Here is a 19,224-nt window from a genome sequence, read left to right as displayed (position 1 = left end):
AATTAATCAATCATTCATCCCATATTCTAATGAATTTTCCTTTGAAACCTGAAAGGTAACCAAGTTTTAATCACCTCTTTCTGCAAATATCACCAATTAAAAAGTAATTCGAAACCAAATCACCAAGCTGAATGGTGCAAGAAAGTGTATAGAAATTAGGGAAATCTTCCAATTATTTAATTATGAGCAGAATTTTTCAATTATTAAGGTTATTCATACTAATTGATTATTTATAGACCATAACTTTCGAAAGTGATAAAATTTTCAAATTCACTACCATTAAAACTAAATTTGTCTTTTGATCACCAAAATAGTGGTTCTAAAACAGGATTATTATGAATTACAAAATCTTGATTAAAAGTGCAAATGGTAATCCAGCTATTATTTTTGATTAGTCTTCACATTTAACTATGTGCTAGATTTATTCTTTCATTAATTTGTGTTACAAGTTTAAAATAATACTTTTCTCCAACAAAAATAAATTGAGATTATTCTTAGGGAGCATCTATTGGAAATGGTACATCCTCCCTTCTTCTCCCCTCTCTGCTTTCCATAGGGACTGCTCCCTCCCCACCAATCACCCCTCCCCCCACCTTTCCATGTAGCCTACATCTCTTCCCTCACCAGACTTTGGGGCCCCAAACAGGCCTTTCAAGTGAAGCAACACTTGTGTATCCACAGCTTTGATTTACTGCATCCAGTGCTCCCTTTGTGGCCTTCTCTACATCAGAGAGACTGGGCACAGACTGGAAGATTGCTTTCCTGAGCAGCTTTGCTCTGACTGCACCAGTGACAGAGACCTCCCAGTAGCCAACCATCTCAATTCTGTGTCTCACTCACATACTCACATGTCTGTCCATGTCCTTATGTACTATCCACCAAGACCACCTGTAAATTGGAGGAACAACACCTGATTTTCTGTTTGGGCACTCTTCAGCCAAATGGAATTAACATCAACTTTTCCAGTTTCTAACCTGCTCTCCTCTCCCCCTCCTTCCCTTCCCTCTTCCAGCTATCCTCCCCCTCTTCCCTCTCTATTCACCCAGCCATCCCTCCTACCCTTGCTTGCTGATGTCCTCTCGCTCACTTCTCCACCTATCACCTCCTGCCTTTGAGATCACACCTCCACCCCGTACTCTTTTATTCGGAAGCCTGGTGACATGTTTCCATATCTTGATAATAGACTCAAGACCAAAATGTCAGTTATGTATAAAGGACACTGTTTGACCGATTGAGTTTCTCCAGCATTGCGTTTTTACTTCAACCATGGTGTCTACAGATTTTCGTGTCTTATTACAACTTGTTGCACCATTTTCCTAACCCTGTCAGATGGGTGTTTATCTAAAAGAGATGGTTAAATACACATTTCCATCAAAGTCTCTACTTATATTTTATCCTGCATTATTTGGACATTCAAACAGTCAGTCTGGAAATGTATCTGCAGAATGCTCTCCCTAAAATCAGGTGCAGAAAAAGGTAATGGCAGCATAACTCTAAGGTGACTCTCATCCTACTCCAACGTGAATGCTCAATTATCCTTCATTCATTCCTACTGAACTGCAGATGAAATTTCTGTTCAGAGACTAACATATATAATTTGTTCACAATTATTTCCAGTTCATTTGTTCTTTATTTATTTGTATTTGGTCTTTGATATCCCTCGTCATGCTTGACTTGCAGCTCTTATCTTTAATTTTTATGGGAACAGTTGGCCTGGAGCCTTCAGGACAGATCATTCACCCTTTAAGACTGCTCTCACATTCAACAAGGTGACCGCTGATCTTTAAAGGGATCACTTTCTCATAATCCCTTTACTTCTTGAGTTACAGTTCTCTCTCTCTGGTATTTAGAATCTAAACCACAACATCCCTCTCAAGTATTGAATAACAAAGATTCATTGCTCTCTAGCTGAAGATGTTTCTTCGTGTTTGTGTCAGGAATGACTGCTGTCTTATTTTTACAGTGAGAAGCCTCATTCTAAATATTCCAGCCAGGGGAACATTCAGAAGTGATAACACCAGTCTGACCTCATCTGGAGTTTTGTATTCAGTTTGTAGTGGCAACATTAGAGGAAGGATGAGAGAGCATTAGGAAGTTCCAGAAAAGATGAATGAGAATGACTGCTGGATGAGGAATACAGTTACAAGGATAGTCTAGAGAAGCTGGGACTTTTTCTTTAGCGGAGAAGGCAGAGAGGAGTTTTGACAGAGGAACATAAACTGACAAGGGGTATGGACAGAGAAGATAGAGGGAGGCTTTTTAAAAATCTTTTGTGAAAGAGTTGAGAACTTGAGGTTGTAGGTATAAAGTAAAGGAGAAAATAAATGAAAATGAGATGAGGAAAAGTTTTTTTTGCTCTAAGCCATTGAAATCCAGAGTACATTGTCAGCAGAAGTGATGGAATCAGGTTCCATTGTGGCCTTCCAGACGGAACTAGATAAATGCAGGTAGACCTTGACTTATAATGAGGTTTGGTTCCGGGACGTGCATCGTAAGTTTAAATGATCATAAATTGAAATAGGGGTGGAAAAATGAAGATTTGGTGAAAAAATACAAGTTGTGTTGAAAAATGTGAGATTTCACCAAAATACATGAGATTTGCCAAAAAGAAACATGAGATTTGCTGAAAAACACATGAACAAAACCATTGTAATTTTGAAATATTATATGTCAGGACATCATAAGTAGAAGTCTATCTGTATATGACTTTGGAGAAAGAGTCTGTTGTGACCTGTTTGAGGATATGCAGCACAGGTTGGTCAGAATGATATCAGGACTTAAAATATTAATTCACAAAGCAGTTATATAAATTTGGCTTTTAAAGCCTGAAATTCTATCCCCAAGAAGGTGATGTATTTCAGTATATATATTTTTTTTTAATTCAGAGTGATTTTTCATAGGTGTGATTATCAAAAACATGGAAATTATGCCAAGGGAAAGATTATGATCTAGTTGAATTATGGAATAGGTTCACAGGATAGAATTCCTACTAGAATGGCTACTTACTGCCTTTCGTACCCAAATTCAATGAACAGAATTGTTGTGATTTATGTGCAAAACACAGAAAATCTTGATCTATTCAAACTACGTAGGCTACACTGTGTGTGTATTATTCCTGAGGAGTATCAGAGGAATTCCTCTGGTCCTGATTTAGTCAAATGCTTTAATCTTGCGAAGATGAACCACCAACTAAAGTTGTGTGGTGTTCACTCCCAACAATACTCACACTGCACTCAACTGGTCATTGACGTCCTTAAACATTTCAGGGCTCTAAATGTCTATTAAAAAGGATCAACTGCATAACCTGGGATAGCACTCCAACTGCCCATTCAGAGAAAAGGAATTCACTATTGCTGGAGGTGCATGAGAGTATCCACCATTAGTGGCATTGACCTCGACTGGGATCCACTGGCATTAATGAGATTGACTGCACAGAGGTGAGCACAGGTAATAACAAATACTCTTTCACAAACCGAAGTCAAGTTTCCCCTCAAGTTGTCAGTCACAGCAGCGAGTCTTGTGACAGCTGAGCAAGAGGATCAAAATATCTCCCAGTCTGAGAGGGGGGCACTAAAAATTGCAAATGCCTCGTACTCTGTAACCTGTAATTTTGATGTCGCTTCTGATTCCTTGACACACATTTGATAATGGTCCAATCATACCTATCACAGGAAATACTTACAACTGATATCTTGATTAAATTGTGAAAAAGAAATAATCTGGACTGCTAAAATGAAGCATTTAAATTATAGCTCTGATTATCCTAAATGGTCGGAACCAGGCCTATTTCGGATAAACAATATTTTTCAGACATCTGGTCATTTTTACAAAAAGCCCAGTAGCCACAGCAAATCTCTTGTAACAATGCTTAAACAACAACGAACACAAGGGAAGGCTTTTAATTCTCACCAAAAAACAACTTGAACAAAATAAGATAAATTCAACACCAATACTCAGAGGTTTTTCCAAAATTCCAAAAATTATCAACCTGTGATAGTTCAGCTCCAAAAAAAAAATCAGATAACGGGAGTTCTGATTGTTTTAGATATACTCATTTATCCAAAATTTTTCAGAGGTGAAATTTTTCGGATAACTCAGGATTTTTGATTTTTATGAAATTCTCAATTACCCAAAAAAAAAAATTTCAGACCTGAACAGATGTCACTTCCCTGTCCAAAACAAGTTTGGTTAACTGAGGATTTCGGATAATCCAATTTCAGATAATTGGAGTTGTACTGCACTTGTTCTGAGCTTCTGACCATCATCAGTTTGGAAACAAATGTAAATAATACTGAATCTCCTGAACCTCAGATTTGGTAGGTTAACTAATGACAGGACATATTTGATTTTTATAACGACTTCCAAGCACATAAAAAGCCAAAATGATAAACCATTACCTCTATTCACTGTACGAATGTTGACTTTGATACTATTACAGAATAAACATTTCCAACTAGGCTATCTCTAGTCACATTGTCATAAGATGTAACCATTCCCTAACACAAAAGAAGCAGTGGGAGCTTGATTATCCCACAAGGGATCAAATCAATTTTGCAGAAGAAAGTTGTTATTTACACCAAACACTTACGTTGAATCAGTGTCTTTTTCTTTCTTCCGTATACCAAAAGCTTTCCTTGTACGTTTTTTCAATCCTGTGAAGTAAACACAAAGCACGTGAGCCTGACTTTTCAAGAGATCAATGGAAATTTGTTCTTCAGGTAAATTAAATTACACCATAGTTGTTTTCCTGCTTCCATCTGGTGCTTCCTTCATGTTTCCATTCTTCTTCCAGTGAATGCTAAAAAGTTATTTTAGTTGTAAAGCCAGCAATTCCAAATTTAATTTGGCCTACCAATTACTCAATTCAATGCACTTTCAAGGGATCATGATTAGAAGTGTTAAACCTTGCAAGTTCCTCTGCACATGACCCCCATGTCCACCCACCCCCCCAACACTCCCCCCTGCCACAGGAATAAGACCAATAGCAGCACATCTAGAATGAGAACAGAGGAGTCAGGTCTTTTGCTTTCCAGAATCCACAATGCTAAAATACACCAGATGGTGGCCAAATACATTGTTCTTACAGGTAGTGTACTATTGAAATTTTAGTCATAAGAGGATACATTCCCTTTTCCAAACAGGTGTGTTCTTAGTTTTTACTTTTTGCAGAACAAAAACAAAACAGTACCTTGCAATTTTGACAAATCTACTGCAAAAACAAAACCAAACTCATCAAAATAAAATGGTGTTCGTTTCACAGTTCTCAACCATGCAGATTAATGACAAAAGTTTAGTTAAAGTAGCTGAAGCATTTGACACTTTTGAAATGCACAAAATAACCAGGGAAGAAAACATCTTTCTAAAATCAGAAATAAAATTAATAGAAACTGAAAATACTCAGGTCAGGCAAAATCAAATGAGAGAGAGAAAAAGAGTTCAATAGAACGATGAACTTTCTTCAGAACAGACATATATTAACTTAGTTTGACCAATTTAGCCAGTTTTCGTGTTATGTTAAATTTACATGTGAACTTTTACCCTTAAAAGGTTCTTTTGTCAGATAGTCTACATTTCCATTTAAAATAGTGAAAGATTAATTCCAATATTTAGGAATTACAATTATGTAAAGTTACAAAAATTTAATGACTAAACTACTATTATCAGGATGGATACCCTTATCTATTAAAATGATGGGTTGAATTAATTTGATTAAAATAAACATTTTACCTAAATTTCTGTGTCTTTTTCAAGCATTTACAATTTTTATTCCTAAATCCTTTATCTTATTATATTCGATTATTTCTACTTATATATAGCAGGAGGGAAAAAAACCATATCAATAAAGCCCATCTTCAAAAAACTAAAAGTTATGGAGGATTATCACTTCCAGATTTTAGATTCTATTTTTTTTTCTTTTCTTTGGCTTGGCTTCGCGGACGAAGATTTATGGAGGGGGTAAAAAGTCCACGTCAGCTGCAGGCTCGTTTGTGGCTGACAAGTCCGATGCGGGACAGGCAGACGCGGTTGCAGCGGCTGCAGGGGAAAATTGGTTGGTTGGGGTTGGGTGTTGGGTTTTTCCTCCTTTGCCTTTTGTCAGTGAGGTGGGCTCTCCGGTCTTCTTCAAAGGAGGTTGCTGCCCGCCAAACTGTGAGGCGCCAAGATGCACGGTTTGAGGCGATATCAGCCCACTGGCGGTGGTCAATGTGGCAGGCACCAAGAGATTTCTTTAGGCAGTCCTTGTACCTTTTCTTTGGTGCACCTCTGTCACGGTGGCCAGTGGAGAGCTCGCCATATAACACAATCTTGGGAAGGCGATGGTCCTCCATTCTGGAGACGTGACCCACCCAGCGCAGCTGGATCTTCAGCAGCGTGGACTCGATGCTGTCGACCTCTGCCATCTCGAGTACTTCGACGGTAGGGATGAAAGCACTCCAATGGATGTTGAGGATGGAGCGGAGACAACGCTGGTGGAAGCGTTCTAGGAGCCGTAGGTGTTGCCGGTAGAGGACCCATGATTCGGAGCCGAACAGGAGTGTGGGTATGACAACGGCTCTGTATACGCTTATCTTTGTGAGGTTTTTCAGTTGGTTGTTTTTCCAGACTCTTTTGTGTAGTCTTCCAAAGGCGCTATTTGCCTTGGCGAGTCTGTTGTCTATCTCGTTGTCGATCCTTGCATCCGATGAAATGGTGCAGCCGAGATAGGTAAACTGGTTGACCGTTTTGAGTTTTGTGTGCCCAATGGAGATGTGGGGGTGCTGGTAGTCATGGTGGGGAGCTGGCTGATGGAGGACCTCAGTTTTCTTCAGGCTGACTTCCAGGCCAAACATTTTGGCAGTTTCCACAAAGCAGGACGTCAAGCGCTGAAGAGCTGGCTCTGAATGGGCAACTAAAGCGGCATCGTCTGCAAAGTGTAGTTCACGGACAAGTTTCTCTTGTGTCTTGGTGTGAGCTCTCAGGCGCCTCAGATTGAAGAGACTGCCATCCGTGCGGTACCGGATGTAAACAGCGTCTTCATTGTTGAGGTCTTTCATGGCTTGGTTCAGCATCATGCTGAAGGAGATTGAAAAGAGGGTTGGTGCTAGAACACAGCCTTGCTTCACGCCATTGTTAATGGAGAAGGGTTCAGAGAGCTCATTGCTGTATCTGACCCGACCTTGTTACTGGGTGATTAATATACATAATTTACTTTTATTATTACATTTGGATAAGTCAGTGAATTGGAACTGAAATTTTCTAAAAAAAAGACTTCAATGTTGGCGTTTCTAAGATTTTTCATACCATTTTCCTTTTATAAATTGATACACAATCTGTTATTGAGAAATAGGTTGAGAATATGGCTCAATTTAGGTAATTCTTTTGGTTTACTAGTTTTTCCTCTGGCTAATCCAATGGTAGATCATCATCTTTTTTTCAGCAGTCCCTGCTGGACACAAGTTTTAAGGAATGGTATAGATTAGGTCCTTGCATCTGATGAAATGGTGCAGCCGAGATAGGTAAACTGGTTGACCGTTTTGAGTTTTGTGTGCCCGATGGAGATGTGGGCTGGTAATCATGGTGGGGAGCTGGCTGATGGAGGACCTCAGTTTTCTTCAGGCTGACTTCCAGGCCAAACATTTTGGCAGTTTCCGCAAAGCAGGACGTCAAGCACTGAAGAGCTGGCTCTGAATGGGCAACTAAAGCGGCATCATCTGCAAAGAGTAGTTCACGGACAAGTTTCTCTTGTGTCTTGGTGTGAGCTTGCAGGCGCCTCAGATTGAAGAGACTGCCATCCGTGCGGTACCGGATGTAAACAGCGTCTTCATTGTTGGGGTCTTTCATGGCTTGGTTCAGCATCATGCTGAAGAAGATTGAAAAGAGGGTTGGTGCGAGAACACAGCCTTGCTTCACGCCATTGTTAATGGAGAAGGGTTCAGAGAGCTCATTGCTGTATCTGACCCGACCTTGTTGGTTTTCGTGCAGTTGGATAATCATGTTGAGGAACTCGCCAAGGCAAATAGCGCCTTTGGAAGACTACACAAAAGAGTCTGGAAAAACAACCAACTGAAAAACCTCACAAAGATAAGCGTATACAGAGCCGTTGTCATACCCACACTCCTGTTCGGCTCCGAATCATGGGTCCTCTACCGGCACCACCTACGGCTCCTAGAACGCTTCCACCAGCGTTGTCTCCGCTCCATCCTCAACATCCATTGGAGCGCTCACACCCCTAACGTCGAGGTACTCGAGATGGCAGAGGTCGACAGCATCGAGTCCACGCTGCTGAAGATCCAGCTGCGCTGGATGGGTCACGTCTCCAGAATGGAGGACCATCGCCTTCCCAAGATCGTATTATATGGCGAGCTCTCCACTGGCCACCGTGACAGAGGTGCACCAAAGAAAAGGTACAAGGACTGCCTAAAGAAATCTCTTGGTGCCTGCCACATTGACCACCGCCAGTGGGCTGATAACGCCTCAAACCGTGCATCTTGGCGCCTCACAGTTTGGCGGGCAGCAGCCTCCTTTGAAGAAGACCGCAGAGCCCACCTCACTGACAAAAGGCAAAGGAGGAAAAACCCAACACCCAACCCCAACCAACCAATTTTCCCTTGCAACCGCTGCAATCGTGTCTGCCTGTCCCGCATCGGACTGGTCAGCCACAAACGAGCCTGCAGCTGACGTGGACTTTTTACCCCCTCCATAAATCTTCGTCCGCGAAGCCAAGCCAAAGAAGAAGAAAAGAAAGAAAAATAGATTAGGTATCCAAAGTTATAAGGATCTTTTTATTCGATATAATTTTGCCTCCTTTGAACAATTAACAGCCAAATTTAATCTTTCTAATGGGTTTTTTTTAAAGATATTTACAAGTTAGACATTTTGTTTTCTGATTTTCCTCGAATCTCAAATACTAATATTCTTGATTTTTTTTAATTTATGGTTTTTTTCATGGCGGATAAATATCATATTTATAATGATTTATTGGATTTAAGTTCAGCTTCAATGGCTGGGATCAAGAGTGATTGGGAAGGAGATTTGAACATAACATTTTCAGATGAAGATTGGTACTCTACTCTCAACTTGATTCATGATTCTTCATTTTGTGCAAGGCATTGTTTATTACAATTTAAGGTGGTACACAGAACTCCTATGTCCAAACTTAAATTATCTCATTTTTATGCAGATATTCATCCACTTTTTTTGATGTGTAATATGTTTGCAGTTTCACTGATCTATATGTTTTAAGAGTGCCAAAATTTAGAGAGATTTTAGAGAGACATTTTCCAAACTTTATCAGTGATTTTTAAGATTAATATAGATGATCAAGCGTAAGCGAGCTTGGCGTATATTAAGAAAATGAAAATTGATGTTGCTTTTTGACAAGAAACACATTTGAATCTGAAGGAAATTATGAAATTAAAGAGGGATTGGGTTGGGCATGCATATTCTTCTTCATTTAATTCTAAGGCTAAAGGTGTAGCAATTTTGATACCTAAAAAATTATCTTTTGAATTACAATCAATGGAGGAAAAGGTAGGATGTATTCTTAAATTGAATTGTAAGATTTTTAGTGAATTCTGGACTTTACTTAATATTTATGCCCCAAATGTAGATAATGAAATATTTATTTCAGATGCATTTTTATATTTGGGTCAGGCTAATAATAATATTTTAGTTGGTGGTGATTTTAATTGTGTTTTGGAACCTTTATTGAATAAATCTCTGAAGAAAGTTAAGAAATCTAAGATGGCAGTTCAGGTTCAAGCATTGATGAAAGATCTTAATTTAGTAGATATTTGGAGATGTCTTAATCCGACAGAGAAAGATTTCTCCTTTTATTCATTTAGAAATGAATCGTTTTGAAAGATTAACTTTTTTTTAGTATCGGCACATTTACAAGGGAAGATACAACAAGCGGAATATAATTGTAGGGTGATTTCAGATCATTTTTTGTTATATTTTACATATGCAACTTCTGAGAAAATTCAAGTGGCCTATCGTTGGATGTTTAATACTATGTAGTTAAAAAATATGGAATTTATTGATTTTTTGAAAAAGCAAATTAATTTTTTTTTAAAGAAAATTCTAATTCTGTTCAAAGTAAGTTTGTATTATGGGATGCTATGAAAGCTTATTTGAGAGGACAAATAATTAGTTATACTTCTAAAATGAAAAAGAATTGATTAAATTAGAGTCTTGACTGAGAGAAACAGATTGCTGAGTTAGAAAAGGAATTTCAGAAAGATGCTACTGAAGATCAGAAAATAGAATTATCTAGGTTGAAATTGGAATATAATACTTTACAATCTTATCAATTTGAATGTGTGATTAATAGGACTAAGCAACGGTATTTCGAATGGGGAGAGAAAGACATATGGTATTGGCATGGCAATTAATGAAAGAACAGGTTTTGAGGACTATTAATGCTGTTAGACAGAATTCTCTTATTATAAACCTCGTGAGATTAATGATGAATTTTGTTCATTTTATTAAAAGTTATATACATCTGAAAAAAAAACAAGAAATTGGATCGATTGATCTTTTTTTATTACAGTTGAATTTACCGATATTAGAGGATGCAGATATACAGGAGTTAGAGGAACCATTTACTGATTCAGAAATTAAAATGGCTATGATGGAAATGCCGAACGGTAAATCGCCTGGTGATGTTGGATTTTCAGTTGATTTTTATAAAATCTTTTACGATGATTTCTCTACAGTGTTTGGGGATGTATTATGTCAAGTTGGAGAACATTATGAATTACCTGAGTCTTGTTCTATTGCTTTAATCACAGTAATTCCAAAGAAAGATACAGATCCTTTGAAAGTATCTTCATATAGACCAATTTCATTGTTAAATGTAGATTATAAAATAATAGCTAAAATATTAGCGAATTGATTGGCTAAATTTTTACCTAAGTTGATTCATATGGATCAAACAGGTTTTATAAAGAATAGATATGCCTCAGATAATATTTTGCACGTGATTAGTTTGATTAATAGATTTCGACAATTTTTAGACCACCCGATGGTGATATCTTTAGATGCAGAAAAAGCATTTGATAGAGTTGAGTGGAATTTTTTGTTTAAAGTTTTGGAGAAATTTAAGTTTGGTCCTTTTTTTATTGGTTGGATTAAGGCTTTATATAGTAAATCTGAATGTTGATTATCAATCTTTATATAAATTAAATTATGTTCCATTAATAAAAAAAATTAAAACTGATTTGATTAAATGGGAAGATTTACCTATTAATTTATTGGGTAGGATAAATACAATTAAGATGAATATTTTTCTGTGTATCCAATATTTGTTTCAATCTATTCTGTATTTACTTGATAATTTCTTTTTGAGATTTGAATAAAATGGTTAGGGAATTTTTATGGAGAGGTAAATTTTCGAGAGTAGCTTTGAATAAATTAATTTGGAAATATGAGTTAGGAGGATTACGTTTACCACATTTTCAAAATTATTATGAAGCAGCCCAACTTAAATTTATTAGTTCCTTAATGGATTTGGAACGGCCTCCTAGTTGGGCCAAAATTGAGATGGCAAATATTTCTGAATTTGAAATACATCAATTTTTGTTTAGATGGAATATAAATTTGTTACAGCAATATAATGTGCCTATACTAAAACATTTAATGAAGCTATGGATTAAGAAAAATAAAATGATAAGCTCTAGGGCTGAATTATCAGCTTTGACTCTGTTGTATAATAACCAACTTATTTCTTTTTCAATACATAATCGAAGTTTATTGCATTGGAGATTTAAAGGTGTGAAGAATTTAGGAGATTGCTTTGAAGAGGGTAAATTTTTTATCTTTTAACCAGATGAGGGACAGTTTTGGTGTTGATAAAAACTCTTTGTTTCTCTATTACCAAATTCGATCTTTGGTAAAACGTACATTTGGTGAAGATATGATTTTACCTGAAATGACTAAATTTGAGATTTTTCTTATGAAGGTACCAGAGAAAGGTTATATTTCATCGATGTATCAAATGTTACAGGATGGTATGGATAAAAAGGGTTGGAATAGGTCTAGATGTAAATGGGAAGCGAGCATTGGTTTTTATTTTTTTCCGAGGATGATTGGTTAGATATTTGTTATGACAGTGTAACTAGATTGATAAATGCACGTTATGCAATGATTAACTATAATTTTTTACATCAATTATATTTAACACCTGAAAATTTTAAAAAGTATGGTTTTCATGAATCAGATTTGTGTTTTAGATGTGGTAATTTTGTTGGAACTTTTTTTCATGCTGTTTGGTCATGTTTGGTCTTTTTCTTTCTTCCGTATACCAAAATCTTTTTGGAAGAAAATTCAATTGCTTTTAGAATAACTGTATAAGATTAAAATACTTTTAGATCTGACAGTGTTTTTATTGGGTAGTTTGCAATCTTTGAAAAGTTTGGGATTAGATAAGTTTCAACTTGCTTTTGTATATTTAGCTTTATCTGTAGCAAAAAAAATGTATTGCTAGTACGTGGAAAGATACAAATATGATTGATATTAATAGATGGCATAATGAGATGAAATATTGTTTAATAATGGAAAAAATTACATACGTTTCACGTGATAATTATAGTTTTTTATTAATAAGTGGTTGTTATATTCAGAATATTTACATTTCAATTTAAATTGATTAGTTCTTAATATGTATATTTAATTTTTTTCTTTTTTTTTCTTTCTTTATGGCTCTCCTTAGGAGAGTTGGCTGAAGGGGGGGGGGTTCTTTTCTTTTTTTTCTTTATATATAAAAATAACGTTCATGTTTAGGGTTAATTGTTGTATATGTTATGTACTAATTGTTTTTTGAACGACATAAATAAAGTTTAAAAAAAAGATTAATATAGAACCTTATTCATTAATTGGTTTGTTTGGTTTTTAATGTGAGTCAGATATACCTCTGTCTGCAACTGAGGAGAAAGTTTTAACCTTTACTACACTGTTAGCCAGATGAGCAATATTTTTGAAATGGAAAGATGACAGTGTTTATATGATGTAATGTCCTATTGAAGCTTGCAGAGAATTAGATACAACATTAAAGATAGAAAGTTTCAATTTGTCAAGATATGGGTCCATTCATAGAACAGTCTCATGATTGGAAGAACTATGAATATTGAATGTTGTGGAAATTCTCTGTCCGATGTCTGGGGGTCGCCATCAGATTCACAATTTCCGTCCTCGAATACAATATTTACTTCAATTGATTCCAATTTCAATTCCTTAAAAAACTTTTTAAGGAATTAAATGTTTGCGTTAGAACATTTTTATGGAATGGGAAAATAGCTAGGGTTTCTTTGGAGAAATTGATGTGGAAATATCATTTAGGAGGTTTACAGCTCCCCAATTTTATGAATTATTATAAAGCAGCACAGTTGAGATTTATTAATGTAGTTTATGATTTAAATCATGTTCCAGCATGGATGAATAGAGAACTTGATAAAATAGGACAAATAGATTCACAACACTTTATTTATAAATGGAATGCAAGATTGTTAATAGCAAATAGAGAAACACCCATGTGAAACATTTACTTGAATTTTGGAATAAAATTGATGAAGAGGTTGGAGGAAGGGGTTTAATGTCTGGAAGAACACCTTTATTTCAAATAGACATTCCATTTTCTATGGAAATTTTGTTTTAAATTTGGAAAAATTGTGCTATTAAGAAAATTAAAGATTGTTTTGAAGTTGGGAAATTTATTACTTTTAGTAGAATGAAGGAAAGTTTAAGATATGGGAAAAACAATTTTGTTATTATCAAATTAAGAGATTTTTGGTCAAGATTTAGTATTACCAGTGGAAACAGAAGTAGAACTATTATTAAGTTATAAGGATGTAAAGACATTTATTTCAGAGATGTATAAATTATTACAAAAGAAGGCTCAAAAAAGGAGTTCATAAATCAATCAGCCACTTCTCAGCCGAACTCTGTTTCCTGTCTTCTGTACTATCCAGAACATGCCCAACCTTCATGTGATCTGCAAACTTACTGATCTTTTTCATCCTGGTCAATTATATAAAAAAATTAATTTAAGTTTAGAATCTACAAAATAGAAGACAGTTAATACTTATCCCAAAAATGTGATCTACAATAGAATTTAATGGAATTACTTTGTATATAGCTTAACATTTGTTTCCCCTGTCAATTGTTACAAGATTTTTCAGACAATTGGTGCTGGTTTCAGCCACAGGAATGTCAACTTGGGTTGTACATACTCATGGAAGTTTAATTATGTGATGTTGGATCATGATGCCTGTTATTTATGAATATAAACATTGTATTTATCATTTAAAGTTATGCACTTTGCCTCAATATTTACCTCTGACTACTGTGCTAAAAAAATGCTCATAGCAGAATGCAAGATGTATTATATTACAGTACAATGTTGAACTTATTCAGGATTTGGGAAAGGGGTTGTGAAAAGGAATGCCATCAAAAAGGTGGCCAACCTTTTAATTTTTAATTTAGACATACAGCAGGGTAACAGGCCATTTTGGCCCATGAATACGTACTGGGGATGTAGATTAATTGGGGGGCACTGACTTGTGGGCCAAAATGGGGATGATAATTTTAGGACTGAAGGTTGAGGTACCTAGCCAGTGCCAGAGGTAATAAAAACATCCCCTAGAGCTTGAAGATTTGAAAGAGGGAAGACCTAATTCTGATTCCTGTGGAAAACATAATATAAGATCAATTAAGACAAAGTTCTGGTGAGAGAATTTGAGGAGCTAGAGTAAATGATAAAAAGCTGAATATCAGGGTTCCCAATCCCTGGGCTACCGTCTATGCCACATGGATTGGTGGGGAGACACATGAAGAATAACCATCAGAGAATGGGTGAAGACGTTTCAATACAAGGGGTCATAGAACTAATATTATGGATAGCAGGACAATCCCCTTGGAATGCACAGTTGCCAGTGAATTATCTAAGGCAGTTAGGCCATGGCTGCAAGCTAATATGGGAGGAAGAGAGTTCCAATAAAACTGTTCATAATCCTGAAGAAAAAAATTAAGGCTGTAAAGCAGCTATCTGAGGAAAATTACACAGGATAATCAAGAAATGAAACTTATTAGTAAACAAGACCACAGTTGGGAAAAATGGCAGGGATAAAATTAAATGTGCTATATCTATACATATGGAGCATTCACAAACGAGTGGGATTATTTGCACAAAAAAAAAGATAAAGAGAGAATTTGTAGCCATTAATCACAAGACTAAGTATTGAACCTCTCTCAACCTGTTTTATGTTGCAGGGTTAGGAATAGGTTAGGAATAAGATATTGCAACATATTTCTTTGGCTTGGCTTCGCGGACGAAGATTTATGGAGGGGGTAAAAAGTCCACGTCAGCTGCAGGCTCGTTTGTGGCTGACAAGTCCGATGCGGGACAGGCAGACACGATTGCAGCGGTTGCAAGGGAAAATTGGTTGGTTGGGGTTGGGTGTTGGGTTTTTCCTCCTTTGCCTTTTGTCAGTGAGGTGGGCTCTGCAGTCTTCTTCAAAGGAGGTTGCTGCCCGCCAAACTGTGAGGCGCCAAGATGCACGGTTTGAGGCGTTATCAGCCCACTGGCGGTGGTCAATGTGGCAGGCACCAAGAGATTTCTTTAGGCAGTCCTTGTACCTTTTATTTGGTGCACCTCTGTCACGGTGGCCAGTGGAGAGCTCGCCATATAACACAATCTTGGGAAGGCGATGGTCCTCCATTCTGGAGACGTGACCCATCCAGCGCAGCTGGATCTTCAGCAGCGTGGATTCGATGCTGTCGACCTCTGCCATCTCGAGTACTTCGACGTTAGGGGTGTAAGCGCTCCAATGGATGTTGAGGATGGAGCGGAGACAACGCTGGTGGAAGCGTTCTAGGAGCCGTAGGTGGTGCCGGTAGATGACCCATGATTCGGAGCCGAACAGGAGTGTGGGTATGACAACGGCTCTGTATACGCTTATCTTTGTGAGGTTTTTCAGTTGGTTGTTTTTCCAGACTCTTTTGTGTAGTCTTCCAAAGGCGCTATTTGCCTTGGCGAGTCTGTTGTCTATCTCATTGTCGATCCTTGCATCTGATGAAATGGTGCAGCCGAGATAGGTAAACTGGTTGACCGTTTTGAGTTTTGTGTGCCCGATGGAGATGTGGGGGGGCTGGTAGTCATGGTGGGGAGCTGGCTGATGGAGGACCTCAGTTTTCTTCAGGCTGACTTCCAGGCCAAACATTTTGGCAGTTTCCGCAAAACAGGACGTCAAGCGCTGAAGACCTGGCTCTGAATGGGCAACTAAAGCGGCATCGTCTACAAAGAGTAGTTCACGGACAAGTTTCTCTTGTGTCTTGGTGTGAGCTTGCAGGCGCCTCAGATTGAAGAGACTGCCATCCGTGCGGTACCGGATGTAAACAGCGTCTTCATTGTTGGGGTCTTTCATGGCTTGGTTCAGCATCATGCTGAAGAAGATTGAAAAGATGGTTGGTGCGAGAACACAGCCTTGCTTCACGCCATTGTTAATGGAGAAGGGTTCAGAGAGCTCATTTCTGTATCTGACCCGACCTTGTTGGTTTTCGTGCAGTTGGTTAATCATGTTGAGGAACTTTGGGGGACATCCGATGCGCTCTAGTATTTGCCAAAGCCCTTTCCTGCTCACGGTGTCGAAGGCTTTGGTGAGGTCTACAAAGGTGATGTAGAGTCCTTTGTTTTGTTCTCTGCACTTTTCTTGGAGCTGTCTGAGGGCAAAGACCATGTCAGTGGAACATATACCACTTTTAGAAAGGCAAAATGGAACAGAAAATGGGCTAGCACTGATAATAAATAAGATAAAGAGTAGAGAAAGGATCTTGGAGAGGAAAATCAGAATGTATTGAAGTTATAGGTGTTTCATCTTGTATTCATATGTGTGAGTTCTTAGACAACACATAGAAAGGAAAAGGTTCTTTATTTTAAAGTTGTTGTAAAGAGCAGCATGAGGCTGCAAGTTTCCATTACAGATCTGCATACTGTGTATCAGCCCCCTGCTGGTAGCCAAGTCTAATTACTAGTGGCCATGCAACCATGATCACTATCATTGCATCTCCCTTTATTAAAACAAAAGTAGCTTACTTTTAACTAACATGTTTTCTTTATATAACTCTGGAATTTTAACTTTAACACCAAGAACTTACATTTTCATTATTATCAACATTGTTAACATTTTTAAAATTTGTTTTGTGTTCACATTTACATACACTAAAACTTGTAAAGCAAATAAGATAGCACTACTTCATTCTATAACAGGAGTCTTTAAATTTGCTCAATGAGTCTATTAGGAGGATTCACGTGTCTTGATGATCTCCTGATCAATTGTCATTGAACTGAGTTGTTGCCTCAAACGATGTCTTCTCAGATGTGCATTCAGGTTGTTCAACAATATCCACCTTCCATCAACTGTGGCTGGTCCCATTTGAAGATCTTGATGATTTATTCACAGAACAGCGCCTTCATCTCTCTGAACGGTGTATGATCTTGGTTGGACTTCACTAAGGACAATTCCTTTCTGAGTCCTTAAGTTCGTTTTGTCTTTTATCCTTACTTGGTCACCAGTGTAGAGCTCCGCTTTTCTCTCTGTTGTTCTTTGAACTTCCTCACTTTCTCCCCCTTTTTTGTTCTCCTGAATGGGTAGATTTGATCTTAGCCTACGTCCAATAAGGAGTTGTGCTGGTGACATACCACACTTGAGCAGCGTTGTGTGGTATACTAGCATGCTCTGGTAGAAGCCTGTTCTACTGTCTTTTGCTTTGTTCGTCAGTCATTTCACTATCTGTACTAATTTGTGGAAAATTAGGACTTGATGTGGTGGGTACAAATTCCCACTCTTTGGCAAACTGTCATAACTTTAAATTGAAAAACTGGGGTCCATTGTCTGTGAAGTCCTTGCTTGCCATGCGAGAATATGGCTTTCATACCTGTTATTACAGAATCTGCAGTGGTGGTGTTCAGTTTACACACGTCTGGATACAGGGAGTAGTAGTCTGTGACTACAAGATAGTCCTTCCCTTGACATTTGAATAGGTCAGCGCCTACCTTCTGGTAAGGTCTGTATAGTGCTGGGTGTGGCTTTAGTGATCTTGTAGGATTGCTTGCTTGATATTTCTGGTTTGATACTTCATTTGTTATACCATTGTTGATTCTTGGCCAATACATCACCTCTCGTGCTCTTTTTTTTACACTTTTCAATTTTGAGATGTCCTCCATGGATCATTTTTAGCATCTCTTTTCTCAGACTCTTTGGGATAAGGATTTTACTTCCTTTGTAGATTACATCTTCAGCCACTGATAGTTCCGCCCTACAGTTCCAGTACTCTGCAACGTCAGGTGAGCAGTCCTGCTTCATGTTGGGCCATCTATCCAAGATGTTTTTTCTCAGTTGTCTCAGTGCTCCATCTTTGTTTGTCTCTGACTTTATAAGCTCCATTTTTGCATCTGATATGGGCAGTGCACTTGTGATCATGTCACAAAAGCATTCACGCCTTCATCCATTTTGGTATTTGCGGGCTCTCTCATGTCAACAGCTCTAGACAACATGTCTGCTGTGTACATTAGCTTACCTGGAATGTATGCCATTCCATCAATCTTTGTATTCTAAGTGGACATTCATTTAATGGCTTTTTGAACAATGCAATCAAGGGCTTATGGTCAGTCTCTACACTGATTGCTTGTCCTGACACAATCTGATTAAATTTTTCACTGGTGTATGTGATGCTGAGCAGCTCCTTTTCAATTTGAGTGTATCACGTCTCATGTGATGCATATGCAGTGGGGTGCCAGTCATTATATTTTTGCAGAAGAACTGCACCGAGCCCACTATGTGATGCATCTGATGATATCTTGATGGGTCTTGCTGGGTCGTAAAATCTCAGAACTGGTTCCTCTGTGAGCAGTTTCTTTAGTTCCCTCCATGACTTTTCATGCTCAAGATTCCACTCCCATTCAATGTTCTTTTCTGTTAGTCTTCACAATGGAGCCATCTTTTCTGAGAGGTTGGACATGAATTTAACCATAGTTGAATAGTTGACCATTCCATTAAACCTCTGTATGTCCTTATTGCATTGTGGCCTTGGCATGTTCCCAATGGCGGACACTTTTCTGGGATCTGGGCTGATGCCCTCACTGCCAATAATATCTCCTACAAATGTTAGTTATGTCACCCTGAGCTGACATTTCTCTCTATTCAGCTTCAGGTTTGCTTTCCTTGTTGCTTCCAGCACTTTCCTTAATCTCCC

General features: G+C 37.8%; 1 protein-coding gene across 10 annotated transcripts in view; it reads right to left on the bottom strand.

Moving 5' to 3' along the window:
* sgip1a (SH3GL interacting endocytic adaptor 1a) overlaps positions 1-19,224 on the bottom strand; it is a 247,037-nt gene that overhangs the window by 129,845 nt on the left and 97,968 nt on the right. For 9 of the 10 annotated variants that reach the window (XR_011357752.1, XM_069938392.1, XM_069938387.1 and 6 more), the window contains exon 3: positions 4,589-4,652. Coding sequence is in view for 9 of the 10 variants with exons in the window: in XM_069938392.1 (XP_069794493.1) it covers positions 4,589-4,652 (64 nt within the window). In the remaining variant the exon portion in view is untranslated. Of the gene's footprint in view, positions 1-848; positions 889-4,588; positions 4,653-19,224 lie in introns of all 10 variants that reach the window. The other variant, XM_069938391.1, reaches the window with a different exon arrangement.

Source organism: Narcine bancroftii, chromosome 5, assembly GCF_036971445.1.
Source record: "Narcine bancroftii isolate sNarBan1 chromosome 5, sNarBan1.hap1, whole genome shotgun sequence".
NCBI lineage: Eukaryota > Metazoa > Chordata > Chondrichthyes > Torpediniformes > Narcinidae > Narcine > Narcine bancroftii.
The sequence above is the reverse complement of the archived record's forward strand: the minus strand, read 5'-3'. Positions and strand labels throughout refer to the sequence as shown.